Source organism: Geotrypetes seraphini, chromosome 1 (genome assembly GCF_902459505.1).
Source record: "Geotrypetes seraphini chromosome 1, aGeoSer1.1, whole genome shotgun sequence".
NCBI lineage: Eukaryota > Metazoa > Chordata > Amphibia > Gymnophiona > Dermophiidae > Geotrypetes > Geotrypetes seraphini.
In genome coordinates this window covers 503,795,974-503,822,084 of record NC_047084.1, presented here as the reverse complement: position 1 = coordinate 503,822,084, position 26,111 = coordinate 503,795,974, and the positions used below count along the sequence as shown (strand labels likewise).

Sequence of the window (26,111 nt, the reverse complement as noted above, 5' to 3'; positions counted from 1 at the left end):
AGGGGCCTGAAGATGTAGGGGTCCCGTCTCAAAAAATAAGGTTGTTGCTGGCAGCATGACAGGACTTCCAGTTATACAATCTAATAAGGCAGACAGACAAGAAACACAAACAAACAATATACCAGGGGACGGTGGGGAGGGGGGGGGGAAGAGATAGACTATTATTTTGTTAAAGACCCTCATACAAACATAATTCTAAAGTACTAAACCCCAAAAATAATGCTGCAATGCACTGTACATGACAGAAGAGATAGATGCTAATCTACACGTCATTCTGCACTCTTCTTTCTCTCGCCAAAGACCTGGAATGACCTCCCACCTCAACTGTGCAACAAGCCTTCGTTGCCCAAATTTAAAACCACATTATTTTCTCCTTTGCATTTTCTGACTGCTTATGAGATCCGATATTCTATGGAGTTGATGTTTCGCAATAACTGTAAGTATTGTTAATTAATGTAAGGATGAATGAGTCTTGTGTGTTTTGTTTTGGGGTTTTTTTTTGCTTTTCTGTCATTTTATTGTCGTACCTTTCCATGTTACAGTGCCCCCCCTTTTACAAAACTGCGATAGCGGTTTTTAGTGCAGGCCGGCGCGCTAAATGCTCTGTGCTACTCCCGACGCTCATAGGAACTCTATGAGTGTTGGGAGCAGCGCAGAGCATTCAGCGTGCCGACTTACGCTAAAAACTGCTATGACAGTTTTATAAAAGGGGGGAAGTATTTGCTGTTACTTTTTTTTTTTTCTTACACTTGTACACCGCTTAGATCTGTTCATTCATTATGTGGCAGTATAATAAGCATTAACAAACATACTAAAATTAGCCTAATTAATCTCCAGCACATTAATAGAATGTTACGATTTCTAATGAGAATTTATTAGAAATACCATCTTCTAAATCTATTAATTTAAATCTATAATTGCTCCTCAATGTTCAAAGTTATAGGACCAAAACTGTGGCATGGACTACCACTCAATCTGCGCCTTGAAGAACTGGACGAGATTGTAGAAAGCAGGAAATTTAAATAGAGCAGTTCAAATTGTCAAATTTAATTTAATTTTTATTATGGCTATTAGTAATGTCAGTATTTTAACTATGGGCTCCTTTTACGAAGGTGCGCTAGCGTTTTTAGCGCACGCACCGGATTAGCGCATGCTAGCCGAAAAACTACCGCCTGCTCAAGAGGAGGCGGTAGTGGCTAGTGCGCGCTATTCTTCGCGTTAAGGCCCTAATGCGCCTTCGTAAAAGGAGCCCTATGTATGTTAACTTATACACTGCCAAGTACTTTCAGATTGTGTGGTTAACAATCATATATCTAGATTTCCAAAAAGCCTTTGACAAGGTGCCCCATGAACGTCTACTCCGGAAACTGAAGAACCATGGGGTGGAAGGAGACGTACATAGATGGATCAGAAACTGGTTGGAGGGTAGAAAACAAAGGGTAGGAGTGAAGGGTCACTACTCCGACTGGAGGAGGGTCACGAGTGGTGTCCCGCAGGGCTCGGTGCTCGGGCCGCTGCTATTTAATATCTTCATAAATGATCTAGAAACAGGAACGAAGTGCGAGATAATAAAATTTGCGGATGACACCAAACTATTTAATGGAGCTCGGACTACAGAGGACTGCGAAAAGTTGCAAAGGGACTTGAACAAATTAGAAGAATGGGGGGCGAAATGGCAGATGAAGTTCAACATTGAAAAATGTAAAGTATTACATGTGGGGAGCAGAAACTCGAGGTACAACTATACAATGGGAGGGATGTTATTGAATAAGTCCAGGAAAGGGACTTGGGGGTAATGGTGGACATGACAATGAAGCCGTCGGCGCAGTGTGCAGCGGCCGCTAAGAGAGCGAATAGAATGCTTGGTATAATCAAAAAGGGTATTACAGCCAGAACGAAAGAAGTTATCCTGCCGTTGTATCGGGCGATGGTGCGCCCGCATTTGGAGTACTGCGTCCAATATTGGTCGCCGTATCTTAAGAAGGATATGGCGTTAGTTGAGAGGGTTCAAAGGAGAGCAACACGTCTGATAATAGGTATGGAAAACCTGTCATATTCTGAGAGATTGGAGAAGCTGGGTCTCTTTTCCCTGGAGAAGAGGAGACTTAGAGGGGATATGATAGAGACTTACAAGATCATGAAGGGCATAGAGAGAGTAGAGAGGGACAGATTCTTCGAACTTTCGGAAAATAAGAGAACAAGAGGGCATTCGGAAAAGTTGAAAGGGGACAGATTCAAAACAAATGCTAGGAAGTTCTTCTTTACCCAACGTGTGGTGGACACCTGGAATGCGCTTCCAGAGGACGTTATAAGGCAGAGTACGGTACTGGGGTTCAAGAAAGGATTGGACAAATTCCTACTGGAAATGGGGATAGAGGGGTATAGATAGAAGATTACTGCACAGGTCCTGGACCTGTTGGGCCGCCGCGTAAGCGGACTGCTGGGCACGATGGACCTCGGGTCTGACCCAGCAGAGGCATTTCTTATGTTTCTTATGTAACAAATGCTGTAAATAAACAAAGAAATAAGCTAACCTAATAATAATTGGTTAAATCAATTCTCAGGGCATGGTAGAGAGGTAATGGGATAGCAGTTAAATTCCCAGATATTCAGCATCACATGATATCAAGATATTGGCACTGAATATGCAGGTATGGCTGTTTCAGTTCCGCTATCCTAATACTGGCACTGAAGTATCACTGAATCAATTCTGACTCCATCCCCAGACCACACTAGGCTCTGTGCAGGTAACCAGGGCAGTTAGTAGTAATTCTCTCACAGTAATGCACAAGGCCATTTGGAAAGGTGGGGTGTGGGGGAGGGGGGTCAGACTATTTTTGAAAACTGGAGGCCTGTCCAGCCCATTTTTGAACATCTTATCCACAGTCCCTCCCCTCCCCCTCAAGCCAAACCATTAAGTTTTCTCAGTTATTTCAACTCCAGATGAGCTAACAGAAATTAACCAATTATGGAAAATGTTCTTCTTTCCCATCTAAAGTAATTTTAGAAAAAAAAAAAAAAAAAGAGGTAAAATAAAGGCCAAACATCTGTCCACATAAAGCAATGGTGCTGTGAAGTGACTATTCCAGCTAAAAAAAAAAAAAATCTTTTTTTTTTTTAATGGAAAAAAGTCCTCATGAGAAAAACAGAAAATAGTCTACACTAGAAGTAAATTGAGTAAAGACTTGCTAAAGAGGCAAAAACTAATTTTTAAAAAGCACCTATGTCAAATACATCAGACTCAAGCAGAATGTGAACAAGTCAGCTAGACTACTAGATAATGAAGGAGTAAACAGGGTGCTCAGGGAAGATAAGACCATCACCAGGGCTCCTGGTCTCCCTCGATTCCAGGACAACAGCTAAAAACTCCAGCGCCAGACATGGAACAACAAGACTGTCACGGCAGTCTGCAATTCAATCACTAGGAATATAGACAGCTAATGGACGTGAGAATTGCTTGGTATCGTGCCTGCTTGGCGCAAAGATGGTGGAATGCACCCATCACTTAGAAAGGGCTTTAGACAGCATTGGGGAAGGGCTGCTGTCATGGTACAGGTGGGTATCAATGATATAGGAAGGTGCAAGAAGAGGGGTTCTGGAAGCCAAATTTAAGGGCTCCTTCTATGAAGGTGCGCTTGTGTTTTTAGCGCACGCACTGAATTAGTGCGCGCTAGCCGAAAAATGACCGCCTGCTCAAGAGGAGGCGGTAGCGGCTAGCACGCGCTATTCTGTGCGTTAAGGCCCTAACGCGCCTTCGTAAAAGGAGCCCTAAGATCTTAAGTTGAAAACCAGAACTAGCAAGGTAGCATTTTCAGAAATGCTCCCTGCTCCAAACTTGAGGCAAGTCTGGCTGTGATTTGTGTGTTTCACTTGTATCTATGCAACCGTTAAATAAAGAATTACAAAAACAAAAAAGAGGCAGTTTCAATGTGTGGATGTAAACAATGCTTACAAGCACTGCGTGCATCTGGCAGTGCTATAGAAATGATAAGTAGTAGTAATACAGGTATACTATTGATTTTCTGTCAACACATGATCTGGCACCTCCTTTAGTCCGGTGGCAAACAGTATCTGCAACCTGCTGCTCCCTCTTGTGCGATTTCCTCATCCTACAATCAAGAAGTGACATTAAAAGGACAGCCGAGGCCGGCATGAGCAGCAGGTTGCAGATGCTGCTCGTCACCAGCAAAGATTTAAAGAGGTACAGGGGGAGGCGGAGAGGCACCAGGCAAAACAGTTAATCTGGCAAGCGTTTAGAACAGGGGTGCTGGAAAATTGGTACTGTACCTGTAGTAGTAGTAGTAGGGAAGGTAGCTTGTTAGGAAATTTGTGGAAATTTGATCACATTACTCAGTACTTGAAAATAGCACACTGGCTGCCAATTCCCCATCGTATTGCTTATAAAATACAGTACTCCCCCCGATATTCGCAGGGATTCCTGGAAAAAACTCTGAATACGGTTTTTAGTGGGGGAAGACAGGAGAGGGCAGCTGGAGAGGCAGGAGAGGGCAGCCGGAGCGCCGACGAGTGAAGGAAATCATTCACGGTATTCTCCGACCGCCTTTTCCTGCTCTAAAGTCGGGCCTCGCCAATCAGGAGCTGCTTTGACATGCAGCTCCTGATTGGTGAGGCCCGACTTTAGAGCAGGAAGAGGCGGTCGGAGCATACCGTGAGTGATTTCCTTCACTCGCCGGTGCTCCAGCTGCCATCTCCTGCCCAGTCATTCGCGGTCGGAAAAAGCACAGTTACTTACCGTAACAGGTGTTATCCAGGGACAGCAGGCATATATTCTCACATGTGGGTGACGTCATCTACGGAGCCCCGGCGCGGACAGCTTTTCAAGCAAACTTGATTGAAGTTTCAAGTTTGCACACTGCACCACGCATGTGCGTGCCTTCTCGCCCACTAGAGGGCGCATCCCACCTCGTGGTCCTCAGTTCCATAACTAGCAAGGAAGCCATCCCCGGGGAGGCGGGCGGGTTGTGAGAATATATGCCTGCTGTCCCTGGATAACACCTGTTACGGTAAGTAACTGTGCTTTATCCCAGGACAAGCAGGCATGATATTCTCACATGTGGGTGACCTCCAAGCTAACCAAAAAAGGGCAGGTGGGAGGATGGCAATTTAGGAAAACAGATTTTGCAAAACTGACTGGCCAAACCGGCCGTCACTCCTGGATAAAGTGTCCAGACAGTAATGAGAGGTGAATGTATGAACCGAAGACCAAGTGGCAGCCTTACATATGTCCTCCATCGGAGTGGATCGGAGGAAAGCTATCGAAGCTGCCATCGCTCGGACCTTGTGCCCCGTGACTCGACCCGGGGGAGGAAGGCCAGCCTGAGCGTAGCAAAAGGAAATGCAAGCGGCCAACCAGTTAGACAGAGTGCGCTTGGAAACTGGATGCCCTAATCGATTGGGATCGAAGGACAAAAACAATTGAGGAACCTTCCGATGAGGCCTGGTGCGTTGAAGATAAAATGCCAACGCCCTCTTACAGTCAAGCGTGTGAAGCGCCGTCTCGCCAGGATGGGAGTGGGGCTTCGGGAAGAACACAGGAAGGACAATGGACTGATTGAGGTGGAAGTCAGAAACAACTTTAGGTAAAAACTTAGGATGGGTGCGGAGAACCACCTTGTCGTGATGAAAGACCGTGAAAGGGGGGTCCGCAACCAAGGCTTGCAACTCGCCGATCCGCCTGGCGGAGGTGAGGGCAATTAGAAACACCGCCTTCCAAGTCAGAAATTTCAAGAGGGACTTGTTGAGTGGCTCAAACGGGGGTTTCATCAGTTGAGCCAGAACTACATTCAAATTCCACACGACAGACGGAGGCTTAAGAGGGGGACAAACCCTGAGTAACCCTTTCATGAAGCGTGTCACCAAGGGATGGAGTGACAGAGGGCGTCCCTCCAGAGGTTGGTGGAAAGCAGAAATCGCACTGAGATGAACCCGCACCGAAGTGGTTTTCAAGCCGGAGCGCGACAAATGAAACAAATATTCTAAAACCGAGGATACCGGGACTGATACCGGATCCAGGTGAAAAGACGAGCACCAGGTGGAAAACCTGGTCCATTTCTGCGCATAGCAAAGCCTCGTCGAGATCTTGCGGGAGGCTTCCAACACCTCCTTCACCGATTGAGACAGGTCCGGAGGAGTCAGGGAACAAGAAACCAGGCTGTCAGGTGCAATGACTGCAGATTGGGATGTAACATGGATCCTTGACTCTGAGACAGCAGAGAAGGAGAGACAGGCAGGGGAAGAGGCTCTCTGGCACTGAGCTGGAGCAGCAGGGAGAACCAGTGCTGACGCGGCCACCGAGGTGCTATGAGAATCATCGTGGCCGTGGACGATTTTAGGTGTACCAACGTTCGCATGATCAGAGGGAACGGAGGGAATGCATACAGGAACCTCCCTTCCCAGTCGAGTAGGAAGGCATCCGCTTCCAGACGGTCCTGCGAGTACATCCGAGAACAATATAGTGGTAGTCTGTGTGTCTCCGGAGAGGCAAACAGATCCACCTGTGGCGTTCCCCAGCGAGCGAAGACCTCGCGTAGAACTGCTGAGTGTAGAGTCCACTCGTGCGGTTGCAGAAGTCGACTCAGTTTGTCCGCCAGGCAATTCCGTTCTCCTTGGATGTAGACCGCCCGGAGGAAGATGTTCCGGGAGGCCGCCCACTCCCAGAGGCGAAGAGCTTCGGAGCAGAGGGGCCATGACCCTGTTCCTCCCTGCTTGTTCACATAATACATTGCCACCTGATTGTCCGTGCGGACGAGGACCACCTGGTCCTGCAATATGTGAACGAAGGCTCGAAGTGCTAGGAAGATGGCTCGCAGCTCTAGCACGTTGATATGACACTGACGGTCTTCTGACGACCACAGGCCCTGCGTGCGAAGACCATCGAGATGGGCTCCCCACGCGTACTCCGAGGAGTCCGTGGTCAGGACCTTGCGAAAAGGCGGAGTGCGAAACAATAGCCCCATGGACAGATTTGAAGAGTCTGTCCACCAACGCAGCGATTTCCGCAAGGGCGGAGTTACCGAAATGAGGCGAGACACCGGGTCGCACTCCTGGCGCCACTGGGACGCGAGGGTCCACTGAGGGATCCTCAGGTGTAGCCTCGCAAACGGCGTGACATGTACCGTCGAGGCCATATGGCCCAGCAGCATCATCATGCGCTTGGCCGACACCCTCGATAGTTGGGAGACCTGGCGGCTCATCCGTACCAAGGTTTCCACCCGCTGGGTCGGCAGGTAGGAGCGTAGGCGCACCGTGTCCAGCACCGCACCTATGAATTGAAGAGACTGCGACGGTCTCAACTGAGACTTTGGAAAGTTTATCTCGAACCCGAGAGTTTGCAGGAAGGCAATAGACTGTCGGGTCGCTGAGATAACCCCCTCCCTGGTCGGGGCTTTGATGAGCCAATCGTCCAGGTAAGGGAACACATGGAGTCCACGTGACCTGAGGGCTGCTGCAACCACCACCATGCACTTCGTGAATACTCGTGGGGACGCGGCCAGGCCGAAGGGCAGTACCCTGTACTGGAGGTGGAGGTCCCCCATCTGGAATCGTAAGAATCTTCGACAGGCGGGGTGCACCGGAACATGGGTGTATGCTTCCTTCAGGTCGAGGGAGCACATCCAGTCCCCTTTCCCCAAGAGGGGGTACAAAACCGGGAGAGATAGCATTCGAAACTTCTCCCGGGCCAGGAATTTGTTGAGCTTCCTGAGGTCCAGTATGGGGCGCAGGTCCCCGGTCTTTTTTGGGACCAAAAAGTAGCGGGAGTAAAACCCCGTACCCCACTGGTCCTTGGGGACCGGCTCGACCGCCCGAAGCTTCAAGAGGGCTTTGGCTTCGGTTATAAGGGTCGGTAGCTGCGAACGGTTGCAGGGGACTAAACTTGGGGGACTGTCCGGCGGCGAGGACACAAAGTTGAGCGAGTAGCCCTCGGAGACGATCCGGAGCACCCAAGCGTCTGAGGTAATCCCGGTCCATGCCTCCCGGAAGAACCGAAGACGGCCCCCGATAGGAAGGGGTTCCTGAGAAAGTGCGGAGGGGAACCCGCCCCGTCCGCTCAGCCCGTCAAAAGGAAGGCGCTGGCTTAGAAGGGCCCTGCGCCGGGGCTTGGGGTTGTCCCCCTCTGCCTCGCTGAGACGGACGTCTCGGAGGCGGTCTCGAGAAAGCCGGGGTCGACTTCTGAGGGTATCGGCGCGGCGGAGGCCGAAAGGGTTTCTGCGGCGGGGGCCTAGGTTTGGGGCGGACCAGGGATGCTAGAGAGCGCTCCTGTTCCGACAAGCGCTTGGTCGCCGCATCCAATGACTCGTCGAATAACTCGGACCCCACACAAGGCAAGTCTGCCAGGCGTTCCTGCAGGTTTGGGTCCATGTCGAGGGTGCGAAGCCAGGCCAAGCGGCGCATGGCCACCGCGAGGGCCGACACCCTCGAAACCAGCTCAAAGGCGTCGTACACTGCATGGAATAGGTACAACCGCAATTGAGACAGGTTGGACATAAACTTGTCGAATCCTGCTCTTTGGGAGTCCGGTAACGAGTTTCGATATTGAGGAAGGTCCTTCACCATCCCACGCAAAAAGGAGGAGAAGGTGAAGGCGTAATTTAGAACCCTGGTGGCCATCAGGGAATTTGAATAGAGGCGACGGCCAAACTTGTCCAGGGTCCGCCCCTCCCTGCCTGGTGGAACCGCCGCAGAAACCCGTGAGGGCTGTGATTTTTTAAGAGCAGACTCCACCAGAAGAGACTGGTGTGAGAGCTGCGCCTTATCGAACCCTTTAGGGGGAATCGTCCTATACTTCGATTCCATTTTTGAAGGCACAGACGTGACTGTAAGAGGGTTTGACAAGTTCTTCAGCCAGGTTTGCAGAAGGACACTGTTGAGAGGGAGTCTAGGCACCTCCCTAGGAAGAATGGGGAGGTCCTGTTCCTCCAAAAATTCTTTGGAATACCGAGAGCCTACCATCAGGTCAATCCCCAGGGCTTGGGCCATGTCCTGAACGAAGGATGAAAATGAGGACGGCCTAGCCTGGGGAGAGGGGGTTCTCGACCGCCCCACCGAGGAGAGGGGGGAGGCCTCATGGGAATAATGAGGATCCCTAACCGATCCCGAATCCCAGGATCCCCTCTCGAGGGCCCTCGAGGGGGAAGGGGAAGTTATCCTCCTCGCAGAACCCCTGGGTGAGGACCCCGGGGTTCGTGGGACACTCTCCCGTTTCCTCGGCGAGGCGGCCCGGGAAGACTTCCCATGGGGTGAGCGGAGGAGCCTCGGGTTGTCGAGGCGCAACTCCGACACCTGCAACGCCTCGCCCCCGAACGACGAGGAACGGTCGCGCCGAGGCGAGCCTCGGGGCCGCTTAGACTTCCTCGATCGACGCCCCGTCCGAGGTCGCGTCGAGGGCGAGGCGTGTCTGGAAGACCCGGAGGAAGAAGAGGAAAGACGGCGCACTCTGCGCAACTTTTCTTTGGGCCTTACACTCCGCTCAGGGGGTTCCCCCGAGGTCGAGGTCCGGGGCGGGGCCGAGACTGAGGTGAACGGGGTCCCAGTACCCGAGACCGAGGTCGCCGAGGCCGGGGCTCCCGAGGGAGCCGAGGGCGGGGCCTCCGAGACCGAAGGCGTCCAGGCCGAGGTCGAGGCCGCCGGAACCGCAGCACGCTGCAACACTTCCAGGGCTCCCGACAGCTCCGATGAGATCAGTGCTCGGAGGAGATCCTGGAAGGCCGGAATCCCCACGAAGGTGGGGAGTTCCGAGTCCGGGGGCACACTCCCTGGAGGGCGACCTCGGTCTCGAGTATTCCCTCGGGGTGTGCGGAGTCGAGGTCCGATGCGGGGCCGGGGTCGACCCACCCGCCTTGGCCTGACTCGAGGATGGCTTCTTTGCTGAAGGGGATGGAACAGAGGACTTACCCGAAGCTTGCTTCACTGACGACGCCTTCGAGGAAGAGGGCCGAGGCGAGGCCGAGGCCCCCGAGGACGCCGAGGCCGAGGTCAAGGCCGGGGCCGAAGCCGAGGCCGACGTCGAGGCCTTAGGTGGCGCGTCGACGGCGAACAATTCGGCCATTCTTGCCTTACGGCGACGGAGGACCCTGTTTTGGAAGGTAGCACAGCGATCACACGAGTCTGTCGGATGTTCGGGCCCAAGACAGACAATGCACCACCGGTGAGGGTCAGTGATGGAAAGCAACCTCTCACACCGGCTGCACTTTTTGAATCCCGTAACAGAACGGGACATCCACGAAGAAAAAGAAGAAGGCCGGGAACGTACCGACGTCCCGCGGCCACGGCTTCCGGGAGCCCCCGGAACCCGACGAAAAACGAAAGACTTTTTTTTTTTTTTTTGAAAAGAAACGAAAGGAAAACAGTACCGCGAACTAATTCGAAGGGAAAAACAAACTAAACGCGGCAGCTAGAAGGCAAAAACACTGGAGCTCAGATCCACAGGGCTTTCTTGCTCCGCGGAAAAATTTGAACTGAGGACCACGAGGTGGGATGCGCCCTCTAGTGGGCGAGAAGGCACGCACATGCGTGGTGCAGTGTGCAAACTTGAAACTTCAATCAAGTTTGCTTGAAAAGCTGTCCGCGCCGGGGCTCCGTAGATGACGTCACCCACATGTGAGAATATATGCCTGCTTGTCCTGGGATAATACCGCGAATGATTGGGACCGTGAATCACCGACCGCAAATGACCAGGGGAACACTGTACTATTAGTAACTTTTAAATTCTGCAAACAGATGAGCCTCCTTATTTGGCACGTCTTTTCAATTTATATGAACCCTTAAGATCTCTTAGATCAGAAAATCAAAAACACCTCACAGTACCATTGTACAGTGAAATAGTCCTTGAACATATTAGAGCGGCAGTCTTTCCATGAAGGGCCCCCAACTCTGGAATGGTCTACCGTTAACAACTAGATTGCTATGAAATTTGGATAAATTTTAAAACATTCCTCTTTTCTGATGCATATAGGTACAATTAGGGGTGGTTTGATATGGAGAGAACCCTGGACACAACAGACTAAATAAATAAATAAAATTAGATAGTCCTTTGAAACTTTTTAGTTAATTTTATCTTGATTATTACATTTTTTTTTCTTTTTTAGACTATGTAAATTGCTTAGTTGGTTTTTAGACTGTAAGCCGCCCAGAATGCTATGACCTTTGATGCAGAATAGAAAATTTTAATAAAACTTGGAAGTGTTTTAGGGAAGAAATAATCTTTTCACAAAGGATGGGCTCCACCTTTACCAATTCTGCTTTAACATTTTAAGAGGAAAAGAACAGCTTTCTAAATTATAATGGGGGGAATGGGAGGAGGAGAAGAAGACAGTCACTCAAAAGTGCACCGTTTGGAATAATGTATCTTTGAAGGCTACTAACAAAACAAAGAGGTTGGGATATTCCAAAAAAAGATGCTGCAATAAAGACAAAAGTAGCAATGAAAAAGAACCGAACAAGCATCAGGGACCTGGTGTAAGCAGAAAAACAACATTAGAAAAGCCATGCTAAATCAGAGCAAGATGTATAGACCCCACCATCCTGTCTGACGATGGCCAGCTCAGGTGACAAGAGCCCAGCACAGGTGTGAGAAACCTTAATACACAGAGGGTCCTACAAATGTCAGCAGACCATACACAGAATTCAGATTTCACTCCCAATATAATATACTGAATGATATCATTTGTGTCATTTTTATCCTGCCTATCACTAAAAAAATAAGCATTAATAATACAGTACAGCATAACAGATCACATATACATATAAAAATCTTTGTCTACTGGTGACTACAACATCGGATTCTAAATGATGCTGTCATTCATAATGGTAATTTTACTAGGTGGCTCAAACTAGCTGGGAGGAGGGGCTCTTTATGCAAATAAGCCCCTGGGGAACTGTGTCCAGAAATGTCATTGTCTGCACTCCCCAGTACCACCTACCTTGCCCACCTGTGCCACACCACATATTTCTGTCTAGAGGCGCTACTAGTAAAAGCAAGCAAATAAGATAGATATTTTACACAAGAGACTTAAAAATGAGGAAAACCGTGTTAAGAGAGCATAAAACAGATGAAATACCTTGCGTATGAGCCAGTTGAAGGATCTTTGCTGTAACATATCTGGTATTCTCTGGATCCACCAATGAGGAATCTATATTGACCTTCTCCAGCTGAGATAGGAGACTGAAGACGCGGGAATTATTTGTAAGACTAGAAAGAAAATGTACAAACTGTATATTAATCGGGGGGTGGGAGGGGTTTCTCCATAATGTATGTCACACAAGCTTGATAAAGTCAGCAAGGCCCATATAGTTTGCCTATTATATTTCTGCTATAATGCAACAGAGTGCAGCTAAGCTGTGTGCTCCCCCTTCACTTCTTACAGCAACAGATCCTCTGGACCGGTATCAATTGGGTTTTTTTTGTTCTTGTGTTGGTTTCCACTAAAAGACCATTCTATGCATCCATCATCCTTTTTCATAAAGAATTATTTCCTAATGTTACTTTTACCATCTAATACACTGTGTGGCAGTACATGTTAGGCCTGAACAAGTTAAACCAAATTTACCTGATCTGCTATATTTCCAGTTATTTTTACTTTGCACCAGACGGTTAAAACTTATACTGCTTATAACCAACTTTTTTGTGAAAAACTCAGATAAATTTTGACTCAGCTCTGATTTTCAGAAGCGCCCATGAAGCAAAAAAAAAAAAAGGTAGGGTTCTCATAAGTGTAAGATATGCATGCTGGCAACAGGTCACCCATAAGATGCCACCAATGGAGGAAAAAAAGACCTTTTACTGCATTAGCAATAAAAGATAATCTCAAATAAGTTTCCAAGGCTTGCATTGAGTTGAAGGAATCAACACATTAACCAAAAATCCTACAACAGAAGACCTGATGTATGGAAAAAAGTAAAGATCAAGAAAGACAAGATCAGATGCTTACTGGATTCCTCAGTTTGCTGAATACAGACCACATTGTTAGGCAAGCTTGTGGAGAATGAAAGACAAGCAGAGGTGCTGTTTAATGCTTATTCAATCTAAGACTTAATGAGAAGTAGAGGTGGGGGGGAATAAGAACAGTGGACTTTCAAAGAAGGTTAAGCTAGATTGAAACTAATCTGGTGGAAAAAGCCATTTTAGATATTTTGTGGGCTATGACAATACATGGAAGATACTATCACAGACACAAGCTATCTGTCAAAGGAACCAGGATCCAAACAAAACAGTTAATTTCATTCATTGACAATAGAGTCTAGCTGAAAAAAACTGAGTTTTGTCTGCTACGCCCCTTCCTATACCTTGTTTAAAAGCAGACAGAAAACCTATCATCTTTTTAATATAGCCTTCAATCCATAACCCCATTCCCCACTGCCTACCAACCTAGCCAGCAATTAATCATTACCCTTAACTGTATCCATGGCATTGTATTTGTTTGTCTTGTATCTTTAGATTGTAAGCTCATTCAAGCAGGGACTGTCTTCTTCGTGACTCTGTACAGTGCTGCGTACATCTGGTAGCGCTATAAAAATAATTAGTAGTAGATGGAGATAGCACAGGCAAGTGGATTAAATCAGGTTGTCAGCCCCCCCCAAAGATATACAGTATTAAGTTAGAGGATATGATGTCACTGTGCACGATGGATGCCTAGGACAGGTGCTCCATTATGAGTCATACTAAAAAACCCTTCAAAATCTCACAACAAAAAAGGAGACAGATGACTCAAGCATCCCAGGCCATGCACAGAGGAGCCAAATGGAAGAAAGACTGATGGCAAATTTGGTGCCGAGCCCCCTAGCATTAACAAAGCTGATTTATCGTGTTAGATGGGAGAGGTCAAAGAAGAAATCTCTTCAGGGAAGAAACAAATTAAGGATGCGGTTCAGCAAATTAAAAAAGACCTTGCCAATTTAGCTGGGTGCCTTGGCAATATGGAAAGCCAGAGTGCATGACTCTGAGAACTTGATGGCAGTGTGGGCATGCTGCAGGCAGAGAATTTAATGCCAATGCCAAAATAATGTACATATCTGTGGTATCCCAGAAGGACTGAAGTATAAGGACATGGTGGAGGATGCCCTGTCTATTTACTATCAGGTCATGGAAGGTGAGCAGAATGAATAAGCAAGAACCCTGGACTCACGCATTGAAAGAGCCCATTGAGGTAGTTATATGCGGACCGTTACTGCATATTAAGCCCCCCCCAAAGGACTGCTATAAATGCCGGCTTTTCCAAATTATGACCGGGATAGCCATGCAAATGATTACTCACAATTGGAAGAATTGGGATCACCTTAGTTTTCCTTTTTGGTGGGCGAGCTTATGTTTAACTTATAAATATGAGAAAATGAATGCTGACATGCTGGGGCATAATAAGATATTCAAATTAGTTTGGGGTCCATTGACGTCTTTTGTAGATTTGCTATAGTTGTCCTTTATCTTTATTTTCCTTTGTTTTTCACCTACACATCCAGGGGGGTGGGAGCGGGAGGGGGTATATATTTTGTTTTGGTATTATTCCTGATAGTAATGATGGAAGGGGGAGGGAATTTTTATATTTTGTATAGATACTGATTGATTATAAGTGCTGGTTGATTATCATTATTTGTATATAAATTGTATTCCAGTTTTTCACTTTTTGTTGGCATTAAAAACTAAAGAAAGTTCAAAATAAAAAAAGAAAGAAAGAAAGAGCCCATTGCTCGTTGGAACCCTGTGTAGGAGAGCATCTCAGGGATAACACTTTGTTTTTTCAAGTCCTATGGATAAAGACAAGCTGCTATGTAAAGCTCAAAAGGGAAGCGACCTCTAATGGAAAAGACTCTAAAATTGAGATATTTTAGGACTTGGCATTTAGGGAGGTGACCAAAGCAGGTGGTACAAGCCCACAGGAAATACCACTGGACCTTTCCTTTTGGTTGTTAACTGTGAACAGAGCGAATACAAAAGTAATCACTGCAGAACAGCACGGGAACTGCTGAAACAAGAAGTCCAGGGATTGTCTACAACAGATTCATCATCAATCTGTCAGAATATGTGACAGCAGCTGACAGTGTTCCGCTAGCAGGCTGTGGAGAAGGATAATAAAGGGGCTAAGAGGACTGTAGCTGCAGGTCTTGCAAAGGAAAGACCTGAGGAGATGATAATGGATATTGTGTGCTTAAATACGTGCTGTCTGAGGGTACTATACAGTGTAAGCGTCCTGAGAATTTCAGGGACTGAGGATGGGCAGGGTTGTGAGCAACTGGAGGTGGGAATGTGAGGGCAAGTAGCTGAAGGGAACACAGGAATAATTATAGTGGGTGCTGGAGAGGAAAAGGGGGTAAGAAGCTAGATACTGGATTTGTAAGGGGATGTTACTTGTATGAAAATTTGGTGGAGGGGTCTGTGACTCACAGGAGATTACTTCCTAGTTCAATAGGAACTGGGTGTGTTTCCACCAAGGATTTGGGGGAGAGGAATAGTAGGTGCATGGGGGAAGGAGCATGGGGAGGGGGCATATTTTGAGGTATGGTCAGAAAGCAAGACATTTTCATTCCTGTTACATTATGTAACATAGTAAATGACAGTAAATCAAAAACACCAGCCCAACAACTCTTGGTAATGGTTATACATATCAAGCTGTTTTTCATTTTTTTTCTTTTAAACACAATGAAGTCTCAGAAGCGGCTTATTTTCTCGGGCAGGATTACCCGATAAGTATCTCAACAGCCACAAGCTTCCTCACTGGCTCATCAACACCAAAATTTCTCAATAAATAAATTGCTTAAATATTATAACAAATTTACTCATCTTAGATACCAAATAGTGAAGTGTCACATTCTGCGTCGGGGAACTTTTATGAAGAAGTACCACATTCCCTCTTTGCCAATCCCACGGAACCTCTCCCATCTCCAAGGATATATTAAACAAACCTGCAAGAGGCCCCGCAAGAACTTCTCTGAGGGCGAGGGGAGAGCGGCGGGGCGCAGTCTTGGTGAGGGTGCCAGCACCCCTCCTCCTCTCTACCCCCTTCCCAATCCTCGCCCTACTGCAAGTGTGCCTTCACTTCCCACAGTACCTCTATCTCTTTGCTGGTGTGAGCAGCAACTCCAATCTGCTGCTCGCGCCAGCTCTCCCTCACACGTCTCATCCGGGTCCCACGTCTAGGAAGTGATGTCAGAGGAAGAGCCGATGCTGACAGTGAGTTAGTGATGTTTCTCATGCTGGGGAAGTTAAAAGAGGTATGGGATAGGTAAGGGGTGTGCGCGTGCGGGGGGGGGGGCAGAGATGAGGGCGGGGGAGGTGCGCTTCTCACCCTCGCTACATCACTGAGCATGCCACTATTGGTCAGATCATTTGTCCCCCAAGTGGATTAAAATGTCAGTTTTAGAATCTTTAACATAAGAAATTGCCATACCAGGATAGACTGAAGGTCCATTAAGCCCAGCATCCTGTTTCCAACAGTGGCCAACCCAGGTCCTAATACAGTGAAGGATGCAGAGCTGAACACACTATTACATCACCTTTTTGAAGAAATTCACTCAAGACAGTATTCAGGAAGAATAAGTCAAACATACAGTAGGCAATAGACAATCGTAGCATTTAAAACATTCAAACAATACCAGGTATGAGGGGGTGTTCAATAATTTATCTATCTACTTTCGTAGAAATGGAGAGTTTTCAAATAATTTTGTTTTTCATTATGGTCCCCTGATAGCTCCATACACTTCATCCACTGTTCCTGCAATGACTTTAACCCCTTTGAAAAGAATGCTTCTGTTTGACCTTCAAAGCAGAAAGTCACAGCTTCCTTGATGTCTTCAACACTTGAAAACTTCTATCCAGAGAGATTTCTTCAAAACTCAGAACAGGAAATAATCCAAGGAAGCCAGGTGGACAAGGTAAATTCCAGTAGCAAAAGTCCATCATCCCAGAAGACAGTTGCCATGACTCTGCCTGCAGATTTTTCAATCTTGAACTTTTGGGGGGTAAGGGATGACTTGTGCTTCCGCCTCATTGACTCCATTTTGGACCCAGGATCTCTGTGATAGACCCAAGTCCCATCTCCAGTCAACAAATGATATAAAAAAAATTAACTTAGTCTTCATATAGCATCTCCAAGTTCTCCTGAACTGGAGCCTCATGGTCTTCTGACATGGCGTCAGCATTCTTGGAACCCATCTTGCACTAATCTTGGACATGCCCAACTTTTCATGAATTATTTTCTAAACTGTACCTGCCGATATGCCCATTTCTTCAGCTATTGGGAAACCATAATTCGTCTGTCTTGACAAAATTAAATCCTCAACTTTCTCGTACATTTCTGTGTAAGCTGCTTCCACAGGTCATCCAGTTTGAGGGTCATATTCAATGGACTCCCTACCCCACTTAAATTGCTTGCTCTAAATTATACTTTATAGGATAATGGGGCAGACTCACCATAAACTGTAGTTATGTGTTCATGGATCTCCTTTGGCCTTTTTTTCTTCTTCTGTGAGAAATTTTATCACTGAACGGTGCTCCAAATCTAGCAGTTTATTTGGAATGCTAGATTCACACTGAGCCACAACTGTGCGTGAGTAACCTTGAGAGATGCCACAACATGCACAGACTTGTTTCAACAAACATGCTTTGCTACTTTCTTTCATACTCAGGTAGATAAATTATTGAACGCCCTTCATATGACATAGTGTGCTATATTACATTTCAATACAAAACATAATAAAATATTTTAATAGACAGCATGAAACGAATATGAAAGATGGAGCTAGAGTAGAGTAACAGGAGTTAAGAAAATAAGGTCTAATTTAAAGAAAGTTGCACATGAAGTCAGAAAGGTGCCTGAGTATTATCTCAGCTAGGGTAGGATAAAATATGTATGTCCTGCTACAACAGAGATGCCCATACTTTTTGGGCTTGCGAGCTACTTTTAAAATAACCAAGTCAAAATGATCTGCCAACAATAAAATTTTAAAAAACACAAAACACACTGTACTCAGAGAAAATGTTATTTATATTCCGGGGTTTTTTCCAAAGAGGCTAAGGCAGATGACTTTATGCAATGTCACCTCAGTAACACCTATACAAAAATAGACAATTATACCCCCTCCCTTTTTACTAAACCGCAATAGCGGTTTTTAGTGCAGGGAGCTGCGCTGAATGCCCTGCGTTGCTCTCAATGCTCATAGGCTCCCTGCATTAAAAATAGCTATTGCTGTTTAGAAAAAGGGGGCCATAGTGCAAAATATAGACAGCAGATATAAATTCTCAAAAAACGGACACATTTTGATCACTAAATTGAAAATAAAATCATTTTTCCTACCTTTTTTGTCTGGTGATTTCATGAGAGTCTGGTTGCACTTTCTTCTTCTGACTGTGCATCCAATATTTCTTCCCTTCTTTCAGCCTCCTATATGCTTCCTCTCCTTCAGACCTCATTCACTCCCCCAACTTTTTCTTCCTCTCTCCCTGCCCCCTCCCCTTTCTTTCTTTCTCCCTTTCTCTCTCCATACCCCCTTTCTTTCTTTCCCTTCTTTCTTTCTGTCTCCCTGTCCCCCCTTTCTGTGCGTCTCCTTGCCTGCCCCCTTTCTTTCTTTGTCTTTCTTTCTCCCTGCCCTTCCCCAACCCATCAGGGAACAGGCCCCCAAGCCACCGCCACCAAGTTCTACTCTCCCTGCTTCCCTGCTGGCCTGGAACTTCCTCTCCGACATCAGAATTGATGTCGGGTGGGGAAGGTTGCTCAGCTCGGTGCTTCTGCGTCTTCTTTACAGCGTCGGGAAGCAGGTAGAATGCGAAGGCAACGCGAGTCTATCACGGAGCCCAGGATGGGCTCTGTGATTGACTCACGTTGCCTTCGCGATCTACTGGTCGATCACGATCAACCTTTTGGGCCCCCCTGTGCTACAATATGTGCAGTCAATGTCACTCCTTGTATATATGCATCTAGCAAGTTAGTTGCTTCTTCTATTAAAGGCCTGGGTGAAGAGCCATGCTTACACCTGTTTCCTGAAGTAGGGATACTCTTATGTTAAAGAAAACCTTTCAGGGAGTGCATTCCAGAGTGTGGGGAGACAGTTCACTTATGTGGGTGTCGCACCATGTGATGTCCTTTGTAGAGAGCATGGTTAGGGAATTTCACTTTTATGAGAGCCTTCTCACATGTACTGTTGCTATGCATTCATAGCCAATAAGCTGTTTTGTCTCACTTTGTATTACAATCTATATATTTACATACAATTTTGCAAGCATCAAACTATTCACACAGTTATTTACAAAGCCAACCGATAAATCTTGCAGCTAAGGGAAATTGTACATGTTCTATTTAAGGTGCATTATTTCCTTTTCGTAGTGCATACATGGCCTCTCTGCAATTCTGCATAAATTAGTACATCAACTTCTTTCCAGTTGTTTTTTAATAAATAAACATTTTTCAACCCAAAAAATAAAGGTAGTAAAAAAATAGCAACATGCTGCAGTTAGCTGTGAGTAATAGGTTAACTTTTACCAACCAGTCAGTATAGACAATTGAATAAAGTCAATGTTTTTCACTTTGATTTATATTAATCCACCATGAGGAGAAAACACATTTCTCCACCTTTAAAGGAAAGAATTTGTTACCCAAAGAAGAAAATTTATAAAATATTCAGAGGCAGCCATGGCTACAAAATGGCTACATAGCAAAATAGCATCAAGAGAGACAGAAATATGTGTAAGAAAAAGATTAGATGTAGATAGATAAGATCCTTGTTGGTGGAAAAAGTCACTTTAATAATTTCCATGAGATTGTCTCAGAGAATTATTGCTCAAGATGCCATTTGCTTTATAACAGAGAAGATCAAGTCTTCCTTCTTAATCCCCAAACTATATTTTTTCCACAGAAGCTGTGCCTGCTGTAATAAAAATGGGAGATCAACACCCAACTTATAAACACTGACAAAAGCGTTTATTCAGCAGATAGATTATTTTTCAATAATCAGCTCTGCACTGCAGTCTTAAGATTCTGCATCTGGCACACAAAAGACTGTTGCCACAGCCTGGCTTGACTTAAAAAAAATAAAAAGAGGTAAAGGACACCAATACTGTAACAACTAATTCATTATCAGAGAGCATTACACAACAATTTCACCAAGGCAAAAAGATAATACCGTATTCCCCCGAAATTTGTGGGGATTCCATTCCAGGAACCCCCGCGAATTTCAAAAAACCACAAATACGGTTTTTAGGCAGGAGAGACAGGAGAGGGCAGTTGGAGAGGCAGGAGAGGGCAGCCGGAGCACCAGCGAGGAAGGCAATCACTCGCTGTATGTTCCGACCGCCTCTTCCTGTACTAAATAAAGTCGGGCCTCCTGATTGGTAAGACCCGTCTTTAGTACAGGAAGAGGCGGTCGGAGCATACAGCGAGTGATTGCCTTCACTCGCCGGCGCTCCGGCTGCCCTCTCCTGCCTCTCCAACTGCCCTCTCCTGTCTCCCCTGCCGGTCATTCCCCCGTTGCTCCCAGCGTTGCTGTATTCCTGTTTTGATGGTGTGTTCACAGATTCCACGCACTAGCAAGAGATACCTTTTCATTCTGAGCACAGCATGTCGGCATCCTTACTCGCTCACTGTGGTTACAGAAGTACACCTAACATCCAGCCAGGCGGAGAGAGAAGAGGCGGTCGGAGCATAAAGGGAGAACATAAGAACTGCCATCTCCGGATCAGACCCATGGTCCATCGAGTCCGGCGATGTACCTGATGTAGTTTTAGTCACCCATATCCCTCTATGCCTCTCGTAAGGAGATGTGCATCTAATTTGCCTTTGAATCCTAGCACAGTGGATTCCTTAATAACCTCCTTTGGGAGAGCATTCCAGGTGTCTACCACTCGCTGCGTGAAGCAGAACTTCCTGACATTTGTCCTGGACTTGTCCCCCCTTAGCTTCAAACCATGTCCTCTTGTCCGTGTCGCGTTGGACAATGTAAATAATTTATTTTCCTGCTCTGTTTTATCGATGCTTTTCAGCATTTTGAACATCTCGATCATGTCCCCTCGCAGCCTCCTCTTCTCAAGGGAGAACAGTCCCAGTTTCTTGAGTCGTTCCTCATATTCCAAGTTCTCCATACCTCTTATTAGCTTCGTTGCTCATCTCTACACCCTCTCCAGCAGTTTTATATCCTTCTTTAGGTTGGGAGACCAATGTTGGACACAGTATTCCAAGTGTGGTCTGACCATTGCTCTATAAAGGGCATTATGACTTTCTCCGATCTACTCGTGATTCCTTTCTTTATCATGCCTAACATTCTGTTTGCTTTCTTTGCCGCTGCCGCACATTGTGCTGATGGCTTCAGGGTCCTATCTATCAGTACACCCAGGTCCTTTTCTTGTTCGCTCTTACCCAGAGTTGCGCCTGACATTCTATACTCGTGTTCCTTATTCTTACTACCTAAATGCATTACTTTGCATTTCTCCACGTTGAACTTCATCTGCCATTGCTCTGCCCATTTCTCTAACTGATACAAGTTGCTCTGGAGTTCCTCGCTATCCTCCAGCTGCCCTCTCCTGCCTCCCCTACCCAGTCATTCGCGGTCAGAAAATACCACGAATTACCGGGACCGCCAACCGCGAATTCGCGGGGGAGCACTGTACTGGCCAACACTCATTTTGATGCCTCAAATGTTAGATCTGTTTCTGGGTATATTGACCTGCTGATTCCAAAAATGGCACCAGTTTTCTCCCATCAGATCTAGTTTGTGAGATACAGAACATGTGCCATAAACCACGCTTCACTCTGTCCCATTAAAAAAAAATCTGATTTTTTAATGTAGTGTTTAAATTAATATCTTTAAGCATGAAGGAAACATATTAAAAAATTAAAAGAAAAGTGAACAACATGAAAATCTACTTATTTCATACCAAAAGCACAAGTTTATGATACAAACTTTCCAGTCATTCAACACACAGGAAGCTCCTTTTGTAAAACTTCTAAGAGTGGGATCTGCCAGGACAACCCTGCATTAGATTCCAACAACAGTCTGCCATCATGTGTGCATCCCATCTTCCTTGGTATCTGGCTTCCATTGTTTTATGTCTTGGTGAAATCTTTCACCTTGCTCTTCATTTAAGTCACCAAGGTTCTCTGGAAAGCAATCTAAGTAACTGTGCAGATAATGGACTTTAATACTCAGGTTATAGCTAAGCATGTTGAAATGAAAGAGCATATCCTCTACTATGTAGTTGTCTGCCTTGTTGCCAAGAAAGTTTTTCACAACAAGAACAAATGAAGATCAAGCACAAAATTCAATTTCATTCATTGATGCTATGAAATGCGGGTTATTTATAAGTTGCCTGATCTGTGACCATTGAAAATTCCTGCCTTCAGTTTTTCCATGATAAGTCCATGTAACATATGCGCTATCACATATTCAATGCATGAACCATCTTTATTCAAAGCCTTTACATCAGGCCTAGCTTTATATGTAGTGGTGGCAGTATGAATCTTTCTCGTGCTAACAAAGGTTCATCAATTACATTTTGAGCTCCAACCACCATATATTCCCTCGGAGGCCAAGCTTTTTTTCCCCCAATGTTCACATTTGGCTCTATTATCCCAAAGGCATAAATTCAACCATATCTATGAAACTAGAGCTGATGAAGTCTATCCAATGCAATTTTCTGAATCAGCACCAAAAATAACCCCAGGAACAGATCAAAAAACCCAAGGCACCAAAATTTTTTTTTTTGTTGGCCTGTGTAATTGAAGGAACACAACACTAACCGTTAAGATTTCAAAAGATGTACCAAGTTGATTCCAGAGATTACACCACTATCTACTTCAGTGTTCTTCAACCACCGGTCCATGGACCAGTGCCGGTCCACAGAAATTTACTGTCGGTCCAAAGGGCCAGTACGTGCATCAGGCCCAAAACAGTGTTCTTCAACTGCTGGTCCACGATGCGATCGATGCGGCGTTATCTTCGAGCCAGCTCCCTCTTCCTAATTGATTCAGTGCACAAAGCCACGGGCAGTGGCTCCTACAGGCATCCTGTGCCTGAACCGGAAGCCTTCTCTCCGACGTTGCAACGTCAGAGGGAAGGCTTCCAGATGAGGCACGAGACGTGCAAGGTGCAATTAGTACTATTATGGGGGCGGGGTCTGGGGTGGAGATTGGGTAGAGATGGGCGGGGTCTGGCCCACGACTTAGCCCAGTGTTCTTCAACCGCCGGTCCACGAACCGATTCCAGTCAACAGAATAATTTTTTTTTATTTCTGCCGGTCCATAGGTGTAAAAAGGTTGAAAAACACTTATCTACTTCTACTAATTTCTAAAGGTTCTACTAGATGTACATAGTGCTGTACACTGAACACGTATGAGTCAGTTTCTACTTGACAGAGCTTGCAAAACAAACACCTTATTTGCCCATGTATAGGCCGCAACCTATACATAGGTTTTACAAATCTCTGCAGTGGGTGCGGCTTGCTTAAATGGGGCGGCTTATCTAAAGACATTAAAACTCGCTGTTAGATAAGCCACCCCATTAGAGGAGTACCATAACTTCCCCCTGAAATGCCTGAGCATACTGTGAACACTGGTGGAAGGCATAGACCCAACAAATTCATCACTCCACTGGCAGGCCCCTCTGTGTGCACCAAAGACATCTCCGCTGGCAGGCGCTGGATATCCTCCTATTCATTCCACCCCATACTGCTTCATTTCCAACCCTTTCTCACGCACCCTAAATGCTGCGCTAATAGGGACACGTCCTCCCCCGACTTCTTTGGGAAACTGTTATGGAACCCATCTTCAATTTTCCGCTCAGAACCCATTCAACCACAATCATGCTGTGCAGGGCAGGAGCGATATTTGCGACCTCAAGCCTCGCCCCCGCACTGCTTCCTGATTGGCTGCTGTCATAAGAACTGACAGCAACCAATCAGGATGCGGTACGGGGTGAGGCTTGAGATCGTAAACATCACTCCTGCCCTGGTTGGAGGAGGTAGTTGTCCAGAAGGTATTTACCGGCAGGGAAGATGGCGAGGGAGGTATTTAAGGGGGGAGATGTATAGGCCGCCCTGATGTACAATATAGGCTGATTTAGGTTTAAAAACTCTTAGCTAAGCCGCAGCTAGTAACATGGGGCGGCTTATCTAAAAATTTTAAAACCTAAATTGGCATTTCCTGCGGCCTCTACATGGGGCGGCTTATACATGGGGAAATACGGTAGAACATTAAGGAATATGGAATTACTTATTATAGGAATAATTAACACAGACATGGTACTTAACAGGTCAATAGAAGCTAGAAGTAAGGTAGCCAACTGGATTCAGACTAGCCCGACAGAGATGTTACTGTACTGGGTTAACTCCATTGCATGCAGGAACTTGTGATTTTGATTTCTCCATTGTGTATTCTAAGCAAAAGACTACAAAAAGTCCTTGCATGCATGCATGGGGTAGACCCAGGACTGGATCAAGCCTATTGAGCAAATCTGGAACCAGTTGGCAACGTAGCAAAACTTAAAAGCAGCCTCAAAAAGGAAGGCTTTTAGCCTGGATTTTAATATGGCCAGAGATGAAGCTGGGTGTACTGACTCAGGACGTCTAATCACCTGAATGTATAGACAGGCTCCTAATTCCTTATGTTCCTACAAGATCTCTCTGTTCAAACACCCAACATCTGTTATCTGTTCCCTCGCTTCGCCACATTAACACAACTTGCTCAACCATCTTTTCTGTTACCGCTCCACAACTTTGAAATTCTATACCAATTTATTTACACGAAGAAACCTCACTAGATCGCTTTAAATCTAATTTAAAAACATACCTATTTAAAGATGTCTTAGATCTTTAGACCTCAATTTCCACATCTTCTTGCAGATGGGACACTCCTACCACATGTTAACCCTAAATGTTTTTTCTGTCCTATCAATTAATGGAGTTCTCCTCTCTTTCCCATTATTTGTTTCAGTTTGTCTGTCCGTATCATGTTAACTTATGTACACCGCTTAGAAACCTGATAAGCGGATTAACAAATTTTAAATAAACTTTGAAACTATTCCAGGCATAGGGTGCAGCAAGATTAAATGAACGGAGCATGGAGTTGGCAGTGGAAAAAAAAAGTACAGATAACAGAGACATATCCGATGCACAGAGTTCCTAGGAGGGATATAGAGAAAGATAAGAGTGGAGAGATACTAAGGGAGCTGCAGAATGAAGGCACTGAGTCATTAAGGATTTGAACTGTATGCGGAAATGGATAGGGAGCCAATGAAGTGACTTGAGGAGAGGGCTGTTACAAGTACCAAAGTCAAAACTCTCTAATTATGCCAATCTTCTATGGGGAAACAAGGGTCAAACATGCAAATGAGGTTGGCAGAGAGTAGCGAAGACTCGCTAAATTTGTATGTGCCCATCGAACACATCAACAAAGGTCCTTAACTTTAAGGGCACTAACTTCGAGAGCATGGGAGATTTTGTCTATGAGGTGCTGCAGTGTTGAAGAGCCCATTTGCATGGTCGTGTCAGAGAGTGCTAGAAACCTCGCTAAAGATAGAGATAATCCGTTTTGATAACCCGCTGCTAAAACGCGTGCAGGCTAAACTGTCAGAAAACAGTTTAGCGACAGTGTTAAAAGTTTTGAGAATCTAGGCCTAAGTGCACTTGCAATTTACTTATTCTTGATATAATGTGCAGCATTATTATTATTTTTTTTTTATAAATTCTGTTAAGGAATAAATTGTTGCTTTGAATTGTTTAAAATCTTATAAAGAGAAAATGTTGTCAAGATGCCAAGTAAAGCAATGAAGTATACAGCCACATAAACTGAATCTAGCAACCTCTTCTTGGCCACCTAGCTATGGGAGAATACTTGTAAGAGGACTCCTTCCTAGAAACAAGACACACTGAAAGGGCCTACCGTCACTTCCCCAAAACCAAAAATCACAGGTACACATGCACTAATACTGCAATAGATGGGCTTAATTAGTAGGAATTACACTTTTGATAATTAAACATTATATATATTTAAAAAAATATATAAGTGTCAATGATAAAAAAAATAATTTAAAAAAACCCTCACATATGCACACTTCAAATTTATTTCTCTCAGCTCAAAAGCATAGTAATTGTACTTTACAGGACAATCAACAAAGCCATT

The 26,111-nt window shown here is 45.6% G+C and overlaps 1 protein-coding gene across 4 annotated transcripts in view; it reads right to left on the bottom strand.

Annotated features, from left to right (window-relative positions):
• Positions 1-26,111, bottom strand: part of AGTPBP1 (ATP/GTP binding protein 1) — a 325,031-nt gene that overhangs the window by 214,301 nt on the left and 84,619 nt on the right. For all 4 annotated transcript variants that reach the window (XM_033927773.1, XM_033927782.1, XM_033927801.1 and 1 more), the window contains one exon: positions 12,078-12,208. In XM_033927773.1, coding sequence (XP_033783664.1) covers positions 12,078-12,208 — 131 coding nt within the window. The remainder of the gene's footprint in view (positions 1-12,077; positions 12,209-26,111) is intronic.